Here is a 17,040-nt window from a genome sequence, read left to right on the forward strand (position 1 = left end):
GCCTTCAAAGGCCAAATACTTGCAAGGTCACTCTTCCTGTGTTGCTTCAATTACCCAACTGACTATTCCAGGGTGCAACTGGTCTCTGATACGTGTAACCATTTTTGTAATGGCCTCTACTAGAAACCCATCCTTTCTATATTTGAAGCTTGGACATCTTGGTCTGAGATGGTATTATGGGACATCAGAAAGAAGTAAAGGACAAGATGGTAACAAGAAGCTACACCTCCCCCTCCTTCAAGGACAAGATGGTAACAAGAAGCTATACCTCCCCCTCCCTCGTATCTTCCAGTTTGAATCCTGAATGGGACACAGTCATCACCCCATCTGTCAAGTGAATCTGCAAATCTAAAATTTTAAATGGATATGCAACACCACAGCCTAAAAATGGTGTCTATTAAAATGATCAAGCGCCAATCTGATTAGAGTCCATGAGTCACCATCTTCCTGATCTTCCAACTAAGGAAGTAGAACTCTTGCTGGTGTTCAGTGGATCAAATCTTTCTCACTCATCAGAAAATTTACTAAGTGCTTCTACAGTGGAAAAAGGATCCACATGCATGCAAAACCATTTTATCAGAATGCTTTGAAGATCACTAGTAACCTCCAGATCCCCCAGGTGCCAGATGAGTCACCTCCCAAGGTCTATCTGTGATGGAGACTTTGTTATTTGGATTCCCCAGCTAGAGTTCCAATCACCAAACTCATCTGCCAGAAGAGACGTCGATCTATTTCCCATATGTTCTGCTACTTGGGAAAGGATCAATTGGGTAATGGCCATTAATCTAGCTCAGGTGTATCTAACAATAAAGGAAGTAAGCTTTACCTTTTAAAGGGAGAGATACAAGGGTCAACTCTTTGTCATTGGTCCTCACATACCATCCCCACCAGCTAATCAGCCTTTGCCACCAAACTCCAAGACCAACACCCTCACTCATTCAACCAATACCCAGTGAACATTTACTGTGATTAAGACTCCTGTGCACCTTTGGTTTTAAAAAGGGAACTTTAAAAGCAAACCTGATGGCATCCATGGATCAGAGGTTGGTTTGGTCAAGGTGTTCACTTGTTCCCAGTTGAAGTCATCATCTTCAGCCTGACTGTATCCACACGTGCTATAAGGCTCATCAAAGAGGCAACCACCTAAAATGTAAAAGAAGGAAGAGTAGCATTAATAAATAATGACCAGAGGTCTGGGGTAAGCTATGATGACTGCAGGGAACCATAAACCTACTCGATGCTCAAAGCGATTTGATTTGGCCTTTTTGCTCAGGAACTGTGGATCCTGACCCCATTGCGTCCTTGCGAAGCGCTAGCTGAGTATTCACCATGCCTTGTCAATAATTCTATATTATACTGTTCTCCCAAAAGAATCCAACGTCTGTACAATCCAACTGAAAGTAAGACCTAAGCAGATTTATAACCCATATTCTCCAGATTCATATGAATTAGGCATAATTGATCTTGTGTTCAAAACTTTAATAGAACCATCCTAGGTGTTCAATGTGTTTTCAATAGAAAAAAAAAACCCATTATGATTTGTCCAAAAAAATGAAGAGAGATACTTCCACCATACCACTGGTAGAGGACAAAACACAGTAAATATTATGGACCTAGCTTGCAAAATATTTTTCTAAGGATTATTCTGAATCGAACATAGAAACAGGTTTTGCTTTAATACTTTGGAGATTTGAGGTCTCAAAATTAAAAGAGATTATAAATTTGCCTACAGTCCACACAATTTTGAAAGGCAAGAATAAATTCACAACTACACATGTGGTAAACAACTGCTTGATGTCGATGCTAAAAATAAAGCAACTTAAACAAAGAATAAAAGAAAATGCAGTATATGCAAAGCAGGTCCGCTGTTGCAGCACCCTGGGCACTGTGATGATTTTAAGTCCCACCCCACATCTTCTTAAGTGTCTCCTGTTGACTTTAAATTATTATAGCATCAAATCTTTCCCCCAATGTTTCACATTGTCAAAGTGAAGGATTATATCAATCACCTTAATATCATGAAAATGCTACTGCCCATTATATAATGCTATTAATTATATCAATTTAAAAGATTAATTATAATCACTTGCCAATGATGAGAATTAAGGGTCTGGTCAAGAAAACACAAACATAAGAATATAATTACCCTATGGCTGTACTGTATGCCCTGGCAGCAAGAAAATAAATAAAACAATAATAATAAAGCAACTGCACAAACTCAGAGGTAGGGTCACCTGGTCCAATTTCCATCCACATGCTTCCATCAGTTCTACAACCTTCTAGACAGACAGCTTCCGAACAGGTGGGCACCCAGCATTTAGAAAAGCATACCTCACATGTAGACAATTCCCCTTAAAAAGGCCCAAACACTGCTTCTTGAAATGTATACCCATTTATCTCAGCTCTTCCCTGTGAAGAAACAGTGAAAAAATCTCAGCTCTTACACGGGAACGCTAACTATTTGAAAAGAGCCATCAAGTTCTATATTTTTGCTTCTCCAGGCAAAACATGCTTTGCTCCCCCTCCCTCCCTCCCACTACAAGGTTCTCAGATGTTTGCCATCCTGGCAGGTGTTCTGAACACTGTCCAGTTCATCAGCACTCTTCCAAACCAATGACTCCCAGTACTGCAGCCCGAATTCAACTGGCTACTTCCCTTGACCTCAGACTGTCAACAGTCTGAGCTGACTGCTGGTCTATCCCGAGATTCCTAGAGCCTGGAATCCCACATGTCTTCCTTATACCACTGCCATGGAGCCATTTCTCCCCTTTGCAATAAGGGAAGTGACTTTCTGTACATTTATCCTTTCTAAACCCCATATAATGTTTGCAGGGCATCTCTCCAGCCTGTTGAGAGTTTTTGGGATCCTGATTTTGCCATTTGGGTGTCAGTCTTCCTACCTAGACTTGGGTGATTTGCCAATTTGATTAAGCATGCTTTCTGTCTGCCTCCAAATCACTGAGAAAAAATGTTCAACAGGGCAGAGACAAGGGATCTCGGGCCATTTTCCTCGGGCCATTTTAAGAGGTGTCCCCCAGCTTTCTGCTTTTGTCTTAGTCACTGGCTCTAGGCATGATGGTGAAATCAGTGGCCCTGGACACCATCCTCTGTAACACTTTTAACAGAACTGGCCAATTAAACATTCTGCTGGGAACAGAAAACTCATTATAAAGATACAGCATTAACTCAATACTTCACCTTGACAACAATTGGTAATTTATACTTCCCTCTTACTCAGCTTTAACAAGTCCAGAAACACAGAGGATTTGTTTTAAGCACATAATACTAACAACTTTCCAATTTGGGATAAGAAATGTTAGAAGGCCATGCAAACATTTATGAGAAATATTCTCCCTTGGCTGCAAATCCTAATTTTGATATAGAAAATAGCTTCAGTGCTGTAGGAATAAGCCCAAACAGCAGTAGCACTAATAATATTCAAAAGAATGAAAGAACCATGAATTTTGACAGAAAAGGGAACCCCCCCCCAAATAGAAGCATAGATAGCACTTTGATGAAAGTCCTGCAGTGCAATCTTAAACAGTGAGAAATAGCTTGCGGGGGGCGGGGGGCGGGGGGCATCTGCAAAACAGCTCAAGTCTGGTTAAAGATCTGGTTTAGGAAACAATTCTTGGCACTGCAGATATAACCAAATATAAAGGCGAGAGCTTGCATGACTGACAGCAAACCCCAAAGACTAATACAACATTGGTGCAAGGATATAATTTTCCCATTACATAAAGCTGTTTTTATCACTTGAAAGGAAACATAAAAAGAATGCCATGGTTCCTCGTAGACCCATCTAGGATTATGGAAACACTGGAAAATAGGACAGACTGTGAATTTCCTGTTGCCCAAAGATATGGCCCCCTGCACATCAATTTTCAGATCCACTACTGGCCTTCATCCAACAGATTCAAGACCCTAAAATAGCAAAGGTGGTTTATTGAGCTAAAATAAGGCAATTAAGGTAAAAAGCAATGGGATATAACCAACTCAAGAGAGCAAAATGAAGGTTTTAGGTTTCAAGGCAACATTGCGTAGAGGTGAAGTGAACCGGTTCCGGGGTCAGACGCCTGGCGCTTCCTCATTCTTGCCCTGCTGGCTTTGTGTTTGTAGACAAATCCTTTAGCCTCTCGGAACCCCAATGTCTTTACCTATAAAACAAACATAACATGTCCCTCACCTGGTGTTTCTGATGAATCAGTAAGGCAGCAAGTGTGGCTGGTCTAACAGAGTCAGGCAAGTCCACCAGTACCAGCTATTACTAGATCTTAAATTGTCCTTGCCGTCTGTACCTCCTACAAGGACTCTGAGGAGTTCACTCCATTGCAAAGAGTTGGAACACAGAATTGGAAAATTTAATGTGTACTTTGTAAAGAGGTGAAGTGTGTGGGCTCTTCTGTGGCACTACAGGAGCAAAGAACAGAGGCCAGCTGGGCTTTTCAAGTGAGTGCCTTAGGGCCAGTGAAGAATGTGATAAGGGAGCAAAGTCCCTGAAACATCATGAAATGAAGCATTTCCAAAAATAAGTCTCCTGCATTTTTCAGGATAACACAGACCGTTTGCCATCATGTAGAGGCATACAGTTAGCAACGAATTGCCAAGGTTTCCCCAGAATTGTCTTACTTGGACCGATGCCCAGCAGCTCATGGCTGGGCCATATTCACCCCTCAATCAAGGTAAATTATTTCTCTTTTGTGGAGGGGAATCAGGACTAAACCAAAGGTCATACAAGAGATGGAGGAAAGGTGATGCAAGCCGGGTGGGTGGTGGCCTGCATCACTCTTATTCTCTCTCTCTTACATAAATACACACACACACACACACACGTGCCTGCCCACCTGCTTCCATCATACCTTGAGAAAGGCTTTTCCTTAGCAAATTTGAACACAACACACAACTTGTGCTGGAATAAGAAGGAGTTATTATGTGAAAGGAAGTGTCAATGGGTGTCAAATACCCAGGTAATGGACAACAAGGATGATGGCTTCTGACCAAGAATGATGATTGTATGGCCTGTTCCAGGACAGGCAGTGCACAATAACATGACAATTAAATTGATAAAATTGAGGAGAAGTGAAAGTTAAAAAGCAAGGAAAGTAGAGCAGGAAAAAAAAAAAAAAGGACAAGATGATATCAGGATCATAACTAGGACTCCACCATTATCGCCAAGTAATAAAAAATATCACTAGGCTCATTCACGGGGCATTGGCCACACATTTCACTGTAAGCTTTGGGGTAGCCAGTGCCAAGAGGAAAAAATGATTACACAATTCACAGTATCTATGAGATGATAACATTAATACCAAAACTAATAACAGGGGCTTATATTCACTGGGGACGTGTTTAATCCTCAGGCCAAGCCTATAAAGTAGGTACCAAGGTACTAGTTTTACACACACAGAAACTGAGGCACAGAAGGGTTACAGAGCTTGCACACAAGGTCCCAAAGCTGGAAGACAGTGATGCAGAGATTTGTACCCAGGGATCCTGTCTTTCAAACCCATATTCTGAACACTATGCGACACTATCTCCCAAACTGAAAACTTGAAAGAAACACAACTCCTAATCCTAAATCCAGAGGGAAATATGTTCCCAGGGCCCTCGTATGAAACAATCAACATGAGTTAATGAACATAGTTCTCAGGGGCGGTCACCACAGCAAAGCAATGGGTTTTAGGGTTTATTCAGTAACATGTCAGGATAGCACGGCATCCAACTTTGATTGGATAAACGTGATTTAGTGGATTCAGTGCATTCTAGGATAAAACTGTAATATTCTTTGAAACAGTCTTTATGAATATTGCTTCTCTCAACAAAGTCTTAATGGGCTGCCGTGAGTTTGAGTATTTACCCCCCAACTAAAAAGTACAGGCTATCTGTGCTATTACTGAAGCGTGATGCCACGCGCTTTAGAAATCAGATGAAACCATGTTATTTTTTTTTTCATGAAAACTATGGAGTTTAAAAGGAACGGGTGTCTAAAAGCTTAGGAATTCTGCTCAAAGTCATTTTGATGATAACTCCTAGTCGTCTTGACATTTCCTAGAGCCGGTACATGGTAGGTACCCAATAAATGCTTCTTCAGAAAAATGGGTAATGAATTTCCCAAAATTCTATGCAGAATTTGGCTGCAATAATTTTGCTTAAAATTTTTTTCTAAGTGTAAGGTACTATCCACTTAAACAATGAAAACTACCTCAGTTGAGCCCCACAAAATACCCAGTCCTGTCCTGGTGTATTCCAAGATGAATCAGCTCCAAATGTGACTAAATCATTGAACATGTTCATGTTTTATTATGGTTGAAAACTATAAGCCAGTTAAACGTTAATGAAGTCTCCACAAATTATGACTTTTGTTTTAGAAAAGTTGAACTCTTATTTTTTTCCCGACCATAATTAGATAGGAAGGCTAGTTGTCTATAAAGGTCATCCATGATTTATGAAAATAAAATATTGTCATTTGCATATTGGAGGGAATTTATCTTTCTTCTTTTTTTGGAACAGCAGAGAATTATTCAGTAGATCCAAAAGTAGCATGACATCATTAGGACAGGAGCTATAAAGGAGAGGATGGTCCACTTTTTCCCCAAAGGAAACCTTATAAGTTCTTTCACATGACCATTCTACATCCTACTAAACCTTCAGGACTAGAGAGAAGACAAAGGAAACCAAACGGACAAGGATTAGAGCGCACTCTGTAGAGCAGTATTTAAGCAATTTTTTTTTTATTGTGACCCACAGTCATGACATCGTAACCCAGCACATGTATATGTACACTTCACAAGCCACATTTATGGCCACTGAGATACACTGGCCTTTTTCATTTCTGTTCTATTCGATTTTGTAAAAGGTTGGGTCTGGGTCCACAAAACGGACTTCACGATCCATCAAAGGGTGCTACCTGTAGCCTTTAAGGTCTCAGGGTGAGAACCATTACCTGGGACCCTCTGTTCAGCTTGAAGTTACTAGTCAACTCTATGATGTGAGCACCATGTGATCTGCAAACATTTCCCGAACATCCGCTACATGCCAGCCAGACTCTGCTTCAGACAACAGACAGTCATTACTTCGTTTAATCGTCACAACCAGTGTAAGACTGTGGTCTCAATACGTCTGATCAAAGAAACTGTCACATAACAAAACCCACGCAAATGTCTACGTGTATTATTTAATCTCACGAAGTCTAAAGGCGGGCATCAATATCCTTTTGCCAAGTATTGATGTATTACCTCTGAGCCCTAAACTCACTTTTCATTGCTTCCTCTGCAAAAATATAGCCAGGCCCTCTGAATACACTTCCTGTCCCAGCTGGCAAGACTTTAAGCTTTGCCAGTAGAGGGTCCAGGAGGAAGGATGGCGCTTGCAGAGGTCCCTGGAAGGCTCCCTAGCACACAGCTTCAGGAGCCCCAGGCCCACAAGGCAGGGGCTTCCCAGGCCCAGCTTCTCCAGTGCACAGTGGCCAGCAAGGCCCTGCAGACAGCGCTTGCCAGAGCTCCCCTCTGCGACTCTGTGAGAGACGGCCCCAGAAGGACACCCCTATGAACAGCTTTCCCGGCTGCCCTAGAGGACACGTTTCCTCCAAGTTCTATGCGTGTGGCCCCACAGTGACTTCCCTGCCATCCACCGGGCCCTGGATCTCAGCTCCGGATGGATCTTCTCCTTGGACTTCATTTCTGCCCTGGAGCAGGGGCCGCCCCTCACATCTGCTATTCCTTTATTCTTTAGAGCACGCTTTCCACCAGCCAACCTCTCCATTCTAATCTGCTGTTACATTCTTTATATTAAACTCTCCCTGTTCAAATTACTGCCTGTTCTCTGTCTCCTGATTGGACCTTGATGGACACAGCCCTGTTTTTACAGATGGCGGTTTGGCGCGGTCAAATATCGCCCACGTCACGCAGAGTTTGGTGTAGGACTCGCAGTCCAAGCAGAGTCTGCGTCCAGAGTTCATACTCTCTCAAGTCTACACATCTTCACCCTTAATCCGCCCCTGTAAAATAAGTAAACAGCAACCTGTAGTATTGATACGATGATTGTTACATGAATTGCATTGTAAATAAGCTCCTGAAAGTGCCGTTTCTAAGGAGCTAATGGAGGACAATCCAATGTCAATTTCACACTCTTTGTAAGATTCACACACATTTTGAGTTGTTCTGACTTTAACAGGTTAAATTGATTTATATACTCCGGCAATCATTCTCCTTGTTATAATTACAGCCCTTTTAAAAGTCATTTTGTAAAAAGACTGTAATACTCCTTGAGGAGATTTCTGGAACATTTTTCTCATTTGTTCTAAATACAGAGTGACCCCATTTAAGGCAGCCTTTATCAAATGCATAAAGTATTAAACGGGACTCTCTACAGAGAGGGCAGATCAAAAACTAGTGCTAAAAGAATTAATGTTATATGCTCTATTTTCCTAAAATACACATAATCTCAGGTGGTCCTTTCCATTTATTTCAAATTTAGAACTGTGAGACAAATGGCTATAAACTACATTTTTCAAAGGATAAACAGAAGTGAGCTATAATATACATAACTGTTTTAAGAGTGAAAAAAAACCCTGCACCAATACAGCTAAGCCACTGCTTTCTTCTTGTAAATCAATCCCAGTGACATCTACATTTAATTGCCTGCCAACAATGAAAGCATACAATGCCTCTTAAACTTTGAATGCCCCACTGATGATTAGTGAATCGGACACTAAGCATTACAGAACGCTCTTCCACATAATTTAATCTAGCAAGCAGTTTTTACACATGGCACGGGCATTTAAATGGCTCATGCCGCACTCTACGGTAAAAAAATGCTATTTGCCGATAGATATCCTTTATACAATTCAAAGGATATGAGTTGTCTTGTCCAAGTTTCTATGGCTTATCACACTTACTGCATTCTTCATTTCATATCAGTCTATCAATTCCTAATTTTTAAAAAGGCCTGATTTTAAAAAGGCAACAACCAACCATGTATTTTTCTTATGCATCTCAAAATCTGGGTTTTTGTTTTGTTTTGTTTCGTTTCGTTTTGTTTTGCGGTATGCGGGCCTCTCACTGTTGTGGCCTCTCCCGTTGCGGAGCACAGGCTCCGGATGCGCAGGCTCATAGGCCATGGCTCACGGGCCCAGCCGCTCCATGGCATGTGGGATCTTCCCGGACTGGGACACGAACCCGCGTTCCCTGCATCGGCAGGCGGGCTCTCAACCACTGCGCCACCACAGAAGCCCCTGAAAATCTGTTTTTTAAAAAATGGGTAATGGTGTTATTTCTACTCCAAAATATTGTACAGATACAGCCAAATCATTTGTGACCTGTCTCAGTTTTCATATACAAATAAGTACCTCAGGGAGGATTTAAGTAAACCACTCATACGAATTCCCTGTACATTTGAATCTCCCTTAATATCACACTGGCGCTTTTATCCTCCATGCCAGTATTGAAAAGCATAGTGTGAAAAGCAGCTGTCTGCCTCTATGGGAGCAATAGGAGTAGCAAAGGAAAACAAAATGCTGGAGTATCTGCAAGAACAAAATCCAGATCAGTAATCATCGCCTCATTTTGGGCGTCGCCTGTGTCCCGAGTCCCAGGTGGGAGCTGAGGTTCTCAAAGTGGTTCCCTGAATTCTGTTGAAAATATAAGTTCTCAGGTCCCACCTCCAACCTACTGCATCAGAAACTCTGGGGGGCCCAGCATCGGTACTCTGTGTTTTAACAAGCCAGACCCCCAGGTAATTCTGATGCACACTTAGGTTTGATAACCACTGTTCTAGTCTGACCTATTTAACCAGGATCTTCAGGAAGAGGGGGGTCTTAAAAGAGGTCCCAGAATAAACTAATCCTTGACCCATTTTAGAAAAGTGCTCTAGATCAGTAGTTTCGAACATTTTGAGGAAGGTAAAGGTAACTTCAGATTTTTAAAAAGGCACAACCTTTTACTCAGCTATAAAAAAGAATGAAATGATGCCGTTTGCAGCAACATGGATGGAACTAGAGATTATCATACTAAGTAAGTCAGACAGAGAAAGTGATATCACTTACAGGTGGAATCTAAAAAAAAATGATACAGATAAACTAATTTACAAAACAGAAATAGACTCAGACATAGAAAACAAACTTATGTTTACCAAAGGGGATAGGAGAGGTGGCAGCAAGAGATAAATTAGGAGTTTGGGATTAACAGATACACATTACTATGTATAAAATAGATAAACAACAAGGGCATACTGTATAGCACAGGGAACTATACTCAATATCTTGTAATAACCTATAACAGAAAAGAATCTGAAAAAGAATATATATATATACACTATATATAAATATATATATAGATAGATTATATATAACTGAATCACTTTGCTGTACACTTGAAACTAACACATTGTAAATTAACTATACTTCAATTTAAAAAGCTAAATAAACATTTTGGATTTTAAGATTTTAAAAATTAATAAATAAATAAACATTAAAAGGCCCAACCATCCCATTTTACTTATAAATTATATAATGTAGTACTCCACATATTCAGATTATTAGACACACATATAATTGACCTTTTAAAGTACAAACTAGAAAATAAATACAAATTAAGTTCAATTATTTTCTTCCATACATCAACAGATTGTGTATTATACGCCTCAAAGGGCATGGAGAAAGCCTTTTGGAGATCACTGCTCTAAATAACTCTTTTTAAGTTATAAATATCTCTCAGGTGAATAAGGGCAACAGAATAACACTGCTCGATGAAAGCACTAAATTCCATTCTCTAATTTCATGCTAAGAAACTCCCAATCTGTAATTTTTCTCCTAAGTGGAACTACTCAACAAGAAGAGGTATCCTAGGTAGAAAACGATCCTGGTTGTTGGTCAGAGATACCCAGGAAATTAATAAAGGACAGAATTTAATTTTATGCCCCGTAGTGCTCCTGCCAGTTTAGTATGATTTACAAATTCATCTCTTGATGATTTTATTAGCATAAAATCATTATCTGGGACAGCTGATAAAATAAACTCCTGAACTCACCAATAGGCAGTACAGCCAAGCCGTGTTATTCAGCTTAAAACAGCCAGCCAATTGTTTATTTTCGCTGATTAACCCAAACTCAACCAAATATATTTCCCTCAATGAACATTTTTTATATACATCCCATTCATTGGGTAGAATCAAATTATGTATAAAGAAAAAGTAAATACAATTTCCTATATCCTCTTGGTAAAGCATTCATTCCAATTTCCTATTATTAGGAGTACTTATTCTACAACAAAAATTGGGAACTTGTAAGACTCATTCAACCTAACGGGAATCTGAGACCCAGGATTCATTAAGTCCTGGATCTGTCAGCTACCTATTCTATCTCTGGGCAGGTCACAGATGGCGTGTCTTGCTCACCGTACAAAAAGGGCATATGCAGGGCTTACATCATAGGTACAATTAACGTGTGTGGTTTCAACCATGAAAATGGGAGGATGATGACAGACAGAAGTCTTTCCTTTCTAAGTGCATACATCTCTTGGGTTCAGCATCATTCTCATGTTTAAAGACCTACAGTCTTTTGACAAACAGAATGCTGGTCTTCAACCCAGAAGTTTCCTGAAGGATTTTCAGAGGGCAATTCTGACCATAGGCAAATCCCCGAGGATTTAATGCCTATGGAAGATATGACACTTTTGTAATATTTATGATCTATCTCCCAAGGAGAGGGTGACGGTTGGACTTGGTGGCAGATGGGAAAGTGCACTCACTGTTACAAGATGATGAACATCAAAGGGGGCCACAGCCAGGCGTGGGGACATGCTACCTGAAACAGGAAATTAAAGTGCCAGGCGGCTCTGTGTGGATACAGCCGACTTTGGCTGGTGGAACCACAAGCCAGAGGCTCGAGCCAAAACTCTGTGAGCCAACCAGGAGTCTGCCCAACACCTTCCCCCAGAACTTCCTGAAAGCTTCTCCTATCAGTCTCCCATCCCCAGCACACCACAACTGGAGTTGCAGCTCACGTCCCCACTGAACTTGGCCCATCCTCTCATGTCTAGACTCTGCCCTCTCCAGTTAACCCCACACACGCCCAGCAAGCTGACCTTTCATAAAGCACACAGCTGTTTTATGTATTATCCCCTGCGTTATACCATGGGCACCTCGCTGCCCACGGGATAATGTGCAAATGTTATCATGTAACCCGGGGGTTTTTTCCGGACTTGACCTTGCCTACCTCTTTATCTTCATTTCCTGCCGCCGCTTCCCTTTCAGAGTATAATCTAGTAATCCCCGACTGTCTGGAGATCCACCTCAATGATGCTGCTGCCCACGTGCTCTCCCTGTGTCCCTGCATCCCCAGCCCAGAGTATGGCTGGCAGACTCCTATTCTCTTCTGTGCAAATCCGAGCTCACAGGCCACCTCTCCTGGGTACCTGTTTCACAGATAAAATCAACCACTCCTGCCGCTGTACCATCACAAGACATATAGGTCTTGTAGACGTCTGTATCACCTATACAGCAATACGATTGTGATCTGTTTATCTTCTCTACTGAACCATGAGCTTCTTTGGGCCTAGAAATACTCTCTTCACCTCCGCATCCCCAGTCCTTGGAAGCTGCTTACTACTCATTACAGACCTACTGGGTTTAATGGAATTTCTTAAAGATCTGTGTAACAAAAGTAAGATGGAAAATTGTTCACTTTTCTATCTTTATTAGAAACAGTGAAAAAGAAATACTAATGGTCTCTATTCACTAACCACACTGGCTACAGCAAGGAAAGAAGAAATCCTGCTTCTGGAGCTCCTGCCTTTCTGATCTGACTCACAGCATCTCTTTCCTCCCCCATCTCACTGTGTGCCGGATGTTACATAGGGCCCTGGGGGGAAGGGGCGAGGGTTACGGGAAAGATGTGGAGGGTGATAAAGATGCCCTGGTCCTCCAGGAAGACAACTCGGGGGCCAAGGAAGTAGTTACAAAGGAGAAAGATGGAAAATGCTGCAGGAGCCAAGAGAAAAACAAAACTCATCCTGAAGATCTCCTGTCCCTAAATGCTCCAGAGAAAAAGAAAATCGGAGTCAGCAACGAGAGGCAAGAAGCTAAGATATCCACGGCCCGTTATTCTAAGCATCTGCATAATAAGGCCTCAGCATAAGTCAACAAAAAGCAGAGGGATTTTCTGGGTATTGTACTGGAACTCTGGTTTAATGCTTCAATCGTTCATGTTTGATTTTATATTCGAAACCTAAAAAGAATGTTAATGATTACGTGTTCTGTACCTTTCAAGTTCATGAAACATAAAAGTAGTGAATACTTGAAAATTCAACATCAAACTTCAATTCTCAGGCCATAAAGAGAGTATTTTGAAGAAAAATAATTCATCATATAATGTTTTAAATTAGGAAGCTGGATTCCATGGAAAATTCTCTGAGCTAAGAACAATACTGAGAGAGCACAAAAATCACTTGTGAATCAGCTTCCTTCCAGTCATTTTACATGACCAATTAGTTGCTAAAACACAGGGAACTAAGAACATTAACTCTTCTCAAGGTCAGCACTGCTGGAGTGTCCATCTTTTTAACTGCTTCCTCAATATTCCCGTTACTCTTTTAGCAGGTACTATTTGGCCACTGACTAAAGAGAAAAGGTGGTCTAGGGGGACAGCCCTGGACCAGGATGCAGGGGCCTGGGTCCCAGTCCTGTCCCTGCCCGTGTGGCTTCAGGTGGAGCGCCATCCGGCAGCGTGAAGGTATGATGCAAAGAATGTAGATTTGCCGCCAAAAAGACCTAAGGTGAGCCCCAACTCTGTCGACTTAAAAGCTTTCCTCATCTAATCACCTGTAAAACCATCTACCTTCTAGAATGTTATAAGGATTAAACGACTTTGTATATATACAGTATATGTGTTTATATATACACATACACATTACACTGCCTACCCACCTACCTACTTACCTATCCACTTACCTACCTTCTTATCTGGTAAATAGGTCAATGTTGGCTCCCCTTCCTCAGCGTCCTGATCTATATAAAACAGCAGGAGGAACTAGATTGCTGGTTTTTCACACTGTAATCCTCAGAACCCTCAGACTGTGAAGGTTCTTCCAGACCCATTCCAGGTCATTCTAAACCCTGAGTCAACCTGATATAGTCAACTTTTATTTACTTTAAATGTTGAGGTTCCAACAAAAGACTTGTACCATCAAAATCTAATAGTTAACAATATTTAACAAATTCAGGTCTAGATGATCCCTAAGATAATACGGTGGACCCCTTGACCAACAGGGGTTTGAATTGCATGGGCCCACTTATCTCGGATGTTTTCCAGTAGTAAATACTACAGCACTAAACGATCTGGCCTGGCTAGTTGAATCTAGGGACACAGGACCAGGGATACAGATGAACCTTAGATACAGAGGAACCCTGGATACGGATGAACCCCAGATATGAAGGGTCCACCATAAATCGTACCTGGATTTCCAACTGTGTGGAGGGTTGGTGCCCCTAACCCCCCATGTCACTCAAGGGTCAACTGTATTTCCATTCTAAAGGTATACATCCTATTATTTGTCTCTCTCTTCTCTTAAATACAATACTTCTTTATCAGGAACACAATGGAGGTTAAAATGTGTTGGTGTGTAGCCAAGGTGTATGGTTGGGGGGGGTCTGATTATCATCTAAAAACTAAATGAGATAATGTTAAATAATGTAAGCAAAAGGATGGCTGAGCCCAACGTTAAAGAGAGGAGAATGTTTAGGATGACATAGTGAGGAGGTAGAAGAAACCCTATTGATATGAACGTGGATGTGAGGGCTGGGAAGAGCAGAGAACCCAAATCATAGGACCAGGCACCCACCATTCTTGACCCTATGTGGGCTGGGACCGATTTGGGGTGATCGTTCCTATCCAAGCATACGCCAAAAGATTACATCATATGTGCTGAAAGGATTATTTGAGAATAACCAATATAATTTCAGTAGGACTCTTCTCAACATACCCCACTCCTTGGCACCTGCGGACTCATGACTAAAATTATCTGAACCAGTTTACATTTTTCAGTCTCTAGCAAAGAGGCTCAAAATCTAAAACTCAAACAAACACTAACCAAAATGTATTCATACAACTGGTTCTCTAACCACACCCACTCCAAAAAGTATTTATTTAGACCTAGAGTGTGTAGCCTAGGCAAAAAATCCACAAGTACAAAGAACAAGATATATTTCTTATCTTGGTAAAGATAACATTAGACATAGAAAACGCTGATGGAGAAAGGTTCCCAAAAAGAATATAATATCAAGGTCAATGACTTCATAATATGCCTGCAATGAGCCCTATTTGCTTCAGAAATGATTCATTGGGTTTTTTTTTTTTTTTTTCCCAGTATGCGGGCCTCTCACTGCTGTGGCCTCTCCCGTTGCGGAGCACAGGCTCCGGATGCGCAGGCTCAGTGGCCATGGCTCACGGGCCCAGCCGCTCCACGGCATGTGGGATCTTCCCGGACCGGGGCACAAATCCGTATCCCCTGCATCGGCAGGCAGACCCTCAACCACTGCGCCTCCAGGGAAGCCCCATTGGGATATTTTTAATATAAAGTCAGGAAAGTGGAGAACTCTGCTTCTCATGAAACATTTTTTTCTTTCAATCTGGCTGAGTTGTTACAAGAAGCTGTGGTCACTGGGATTAGTTAATCAAAGTGTTGTTGCATAATTGGTTTTAATCATCTGAGTGTGTAATTTTGCATTTGATCACACATGGCCTGGGTCTCTCTTATGGGACGCTCTTCAGTAAGCTAATTGTTGGCCCTGGCGCTTGGCCATATGGACAATATCTAACCTAGTGCTGGGTACCATATGAATGGAGAATAAACCCTTGTGGATCAATAGAATATTGACTGGGCTTAAGAAATAGTAACCTTTCATGTAATGTTTAAGCCAATGATTAAATATGGGACTCCAGGAGCCAAACCCCACTGCCAAGAACAACTGTGGTTACCAGTGGATCCCTCAGCCGCAACCATCACTGGGAAGTGCATCCTTGATCAGAGCCTCCACCCTAGAGTTACTGCATCCCATTCCTGGTACTTGTGTTGCCAGGATCAACCATATGCCCACTTTGGGTTTAGGAAGAAAAGACGGAGCAGGTACCACTTTTCAGCTGTACACTTGACTGACGTGAAAGCTCTCGGGTTGGGAGTGAAAACCAAGTTGCATCAATATCAATTTTTTCCTTCATAAATTTCAGAAAGATGTTTATCATAGAAATGCAGGCGTGACCTTCACCACAGGAGAGCAAAATGTGGCACCGGTACTAAAAATTCTCAGTAAAGACCTTCATGATACTGAACTTTTATATATTGCTAACTTCAAAATTAAAAAAATAAAACTCAGGGGAAAGCAGATGATTTAATTAGGTCAGGGAAAAAATTGTTTTAAAAAAAACCTATTGTAGATAAATCGTGAAATCGCTACATCCACCAAGCATTGTATCTCTTTTAAACATTGAGATATTCACCCAAACATAAATCCTGATTTACAAACGGGATGCCAAGCCTTCCCTTTCCTAATGTGTTATACTCGGGTTCTTGTAAACATCAACTTTCCCTATATCACAAAATGTTTCTTTAAAGGTTACCACTCTCCTGTATTCTGGCTATAGCACTGTTCTCATTCTGTCTTACATTATTTTTTCCTAGCTCAGTGATTTTAAGCTTTATAGAATGTACGGATCCTTTTGAGACTCCGAACAGAGCTATCCATGACCTGCCTGCCAGGACAAATGGATAACGTGCAAATTTGATAATTCTTTGGATTTACAAAGTTCTTTAGGGACAATTCAGCATTTACTCAAAGGGTGGGTCAATGATCCCCTGCATCAGATCACCTGGATAGTTTCTTAAGACACAGATGCTGAGCCCCACCCCAGACCTGCAGAATCAGAATTGTTGGAAGTAATGCTGGGGCTTTGAATTTTAGGTCTCTTCCCTGTGATGCTGCCACTGACTGAACAGCAGGGAAGACCCTCCACCATGGCCATTCTCCTCGCCCCTTGTCGCATCGGCTGGCC

General features: G+C 41.5%; 1 protein-coding gene across 2 annotated transcripts in view; it reads right to left on the reverse strand.

Moving 5' to 3' along the window:
* PTPRM (protein tyrosine phosphatase receptor type M) overlaps positions 1-17,040 on the reverse strand; it is a 745,004-nt gene that overhangs the window by 561,679 nt on the left and 166,285 nt on the right. For both annotated transcript variants that reach the window (XM_060028688.2, XM_060028687.2), the window contains exon 2: positions 1,021-1,143. In XM_060028688.2, coding sequence (XP_059884671.1) covers positions 1,021-1,143 — 123 coding nt within the window. The remainder of the gene's footprint in view (positions 1-1,020; positions 1,144-17,040) is intronic.

Source organism: Delphinus delphis, chromosome 13 (genome assembly GCF_949987515.2).
Source record: "Delphinus delphis chromosome 13, mDelDel1.2, whole genome shotgun sequence".
Classification (NCBI taxonomy): Eukaryota; Metazoa; Chordata; class Mammalia; order Artiodactyla; family Delphinidae; genus Delphinus; species Delphinus delphis.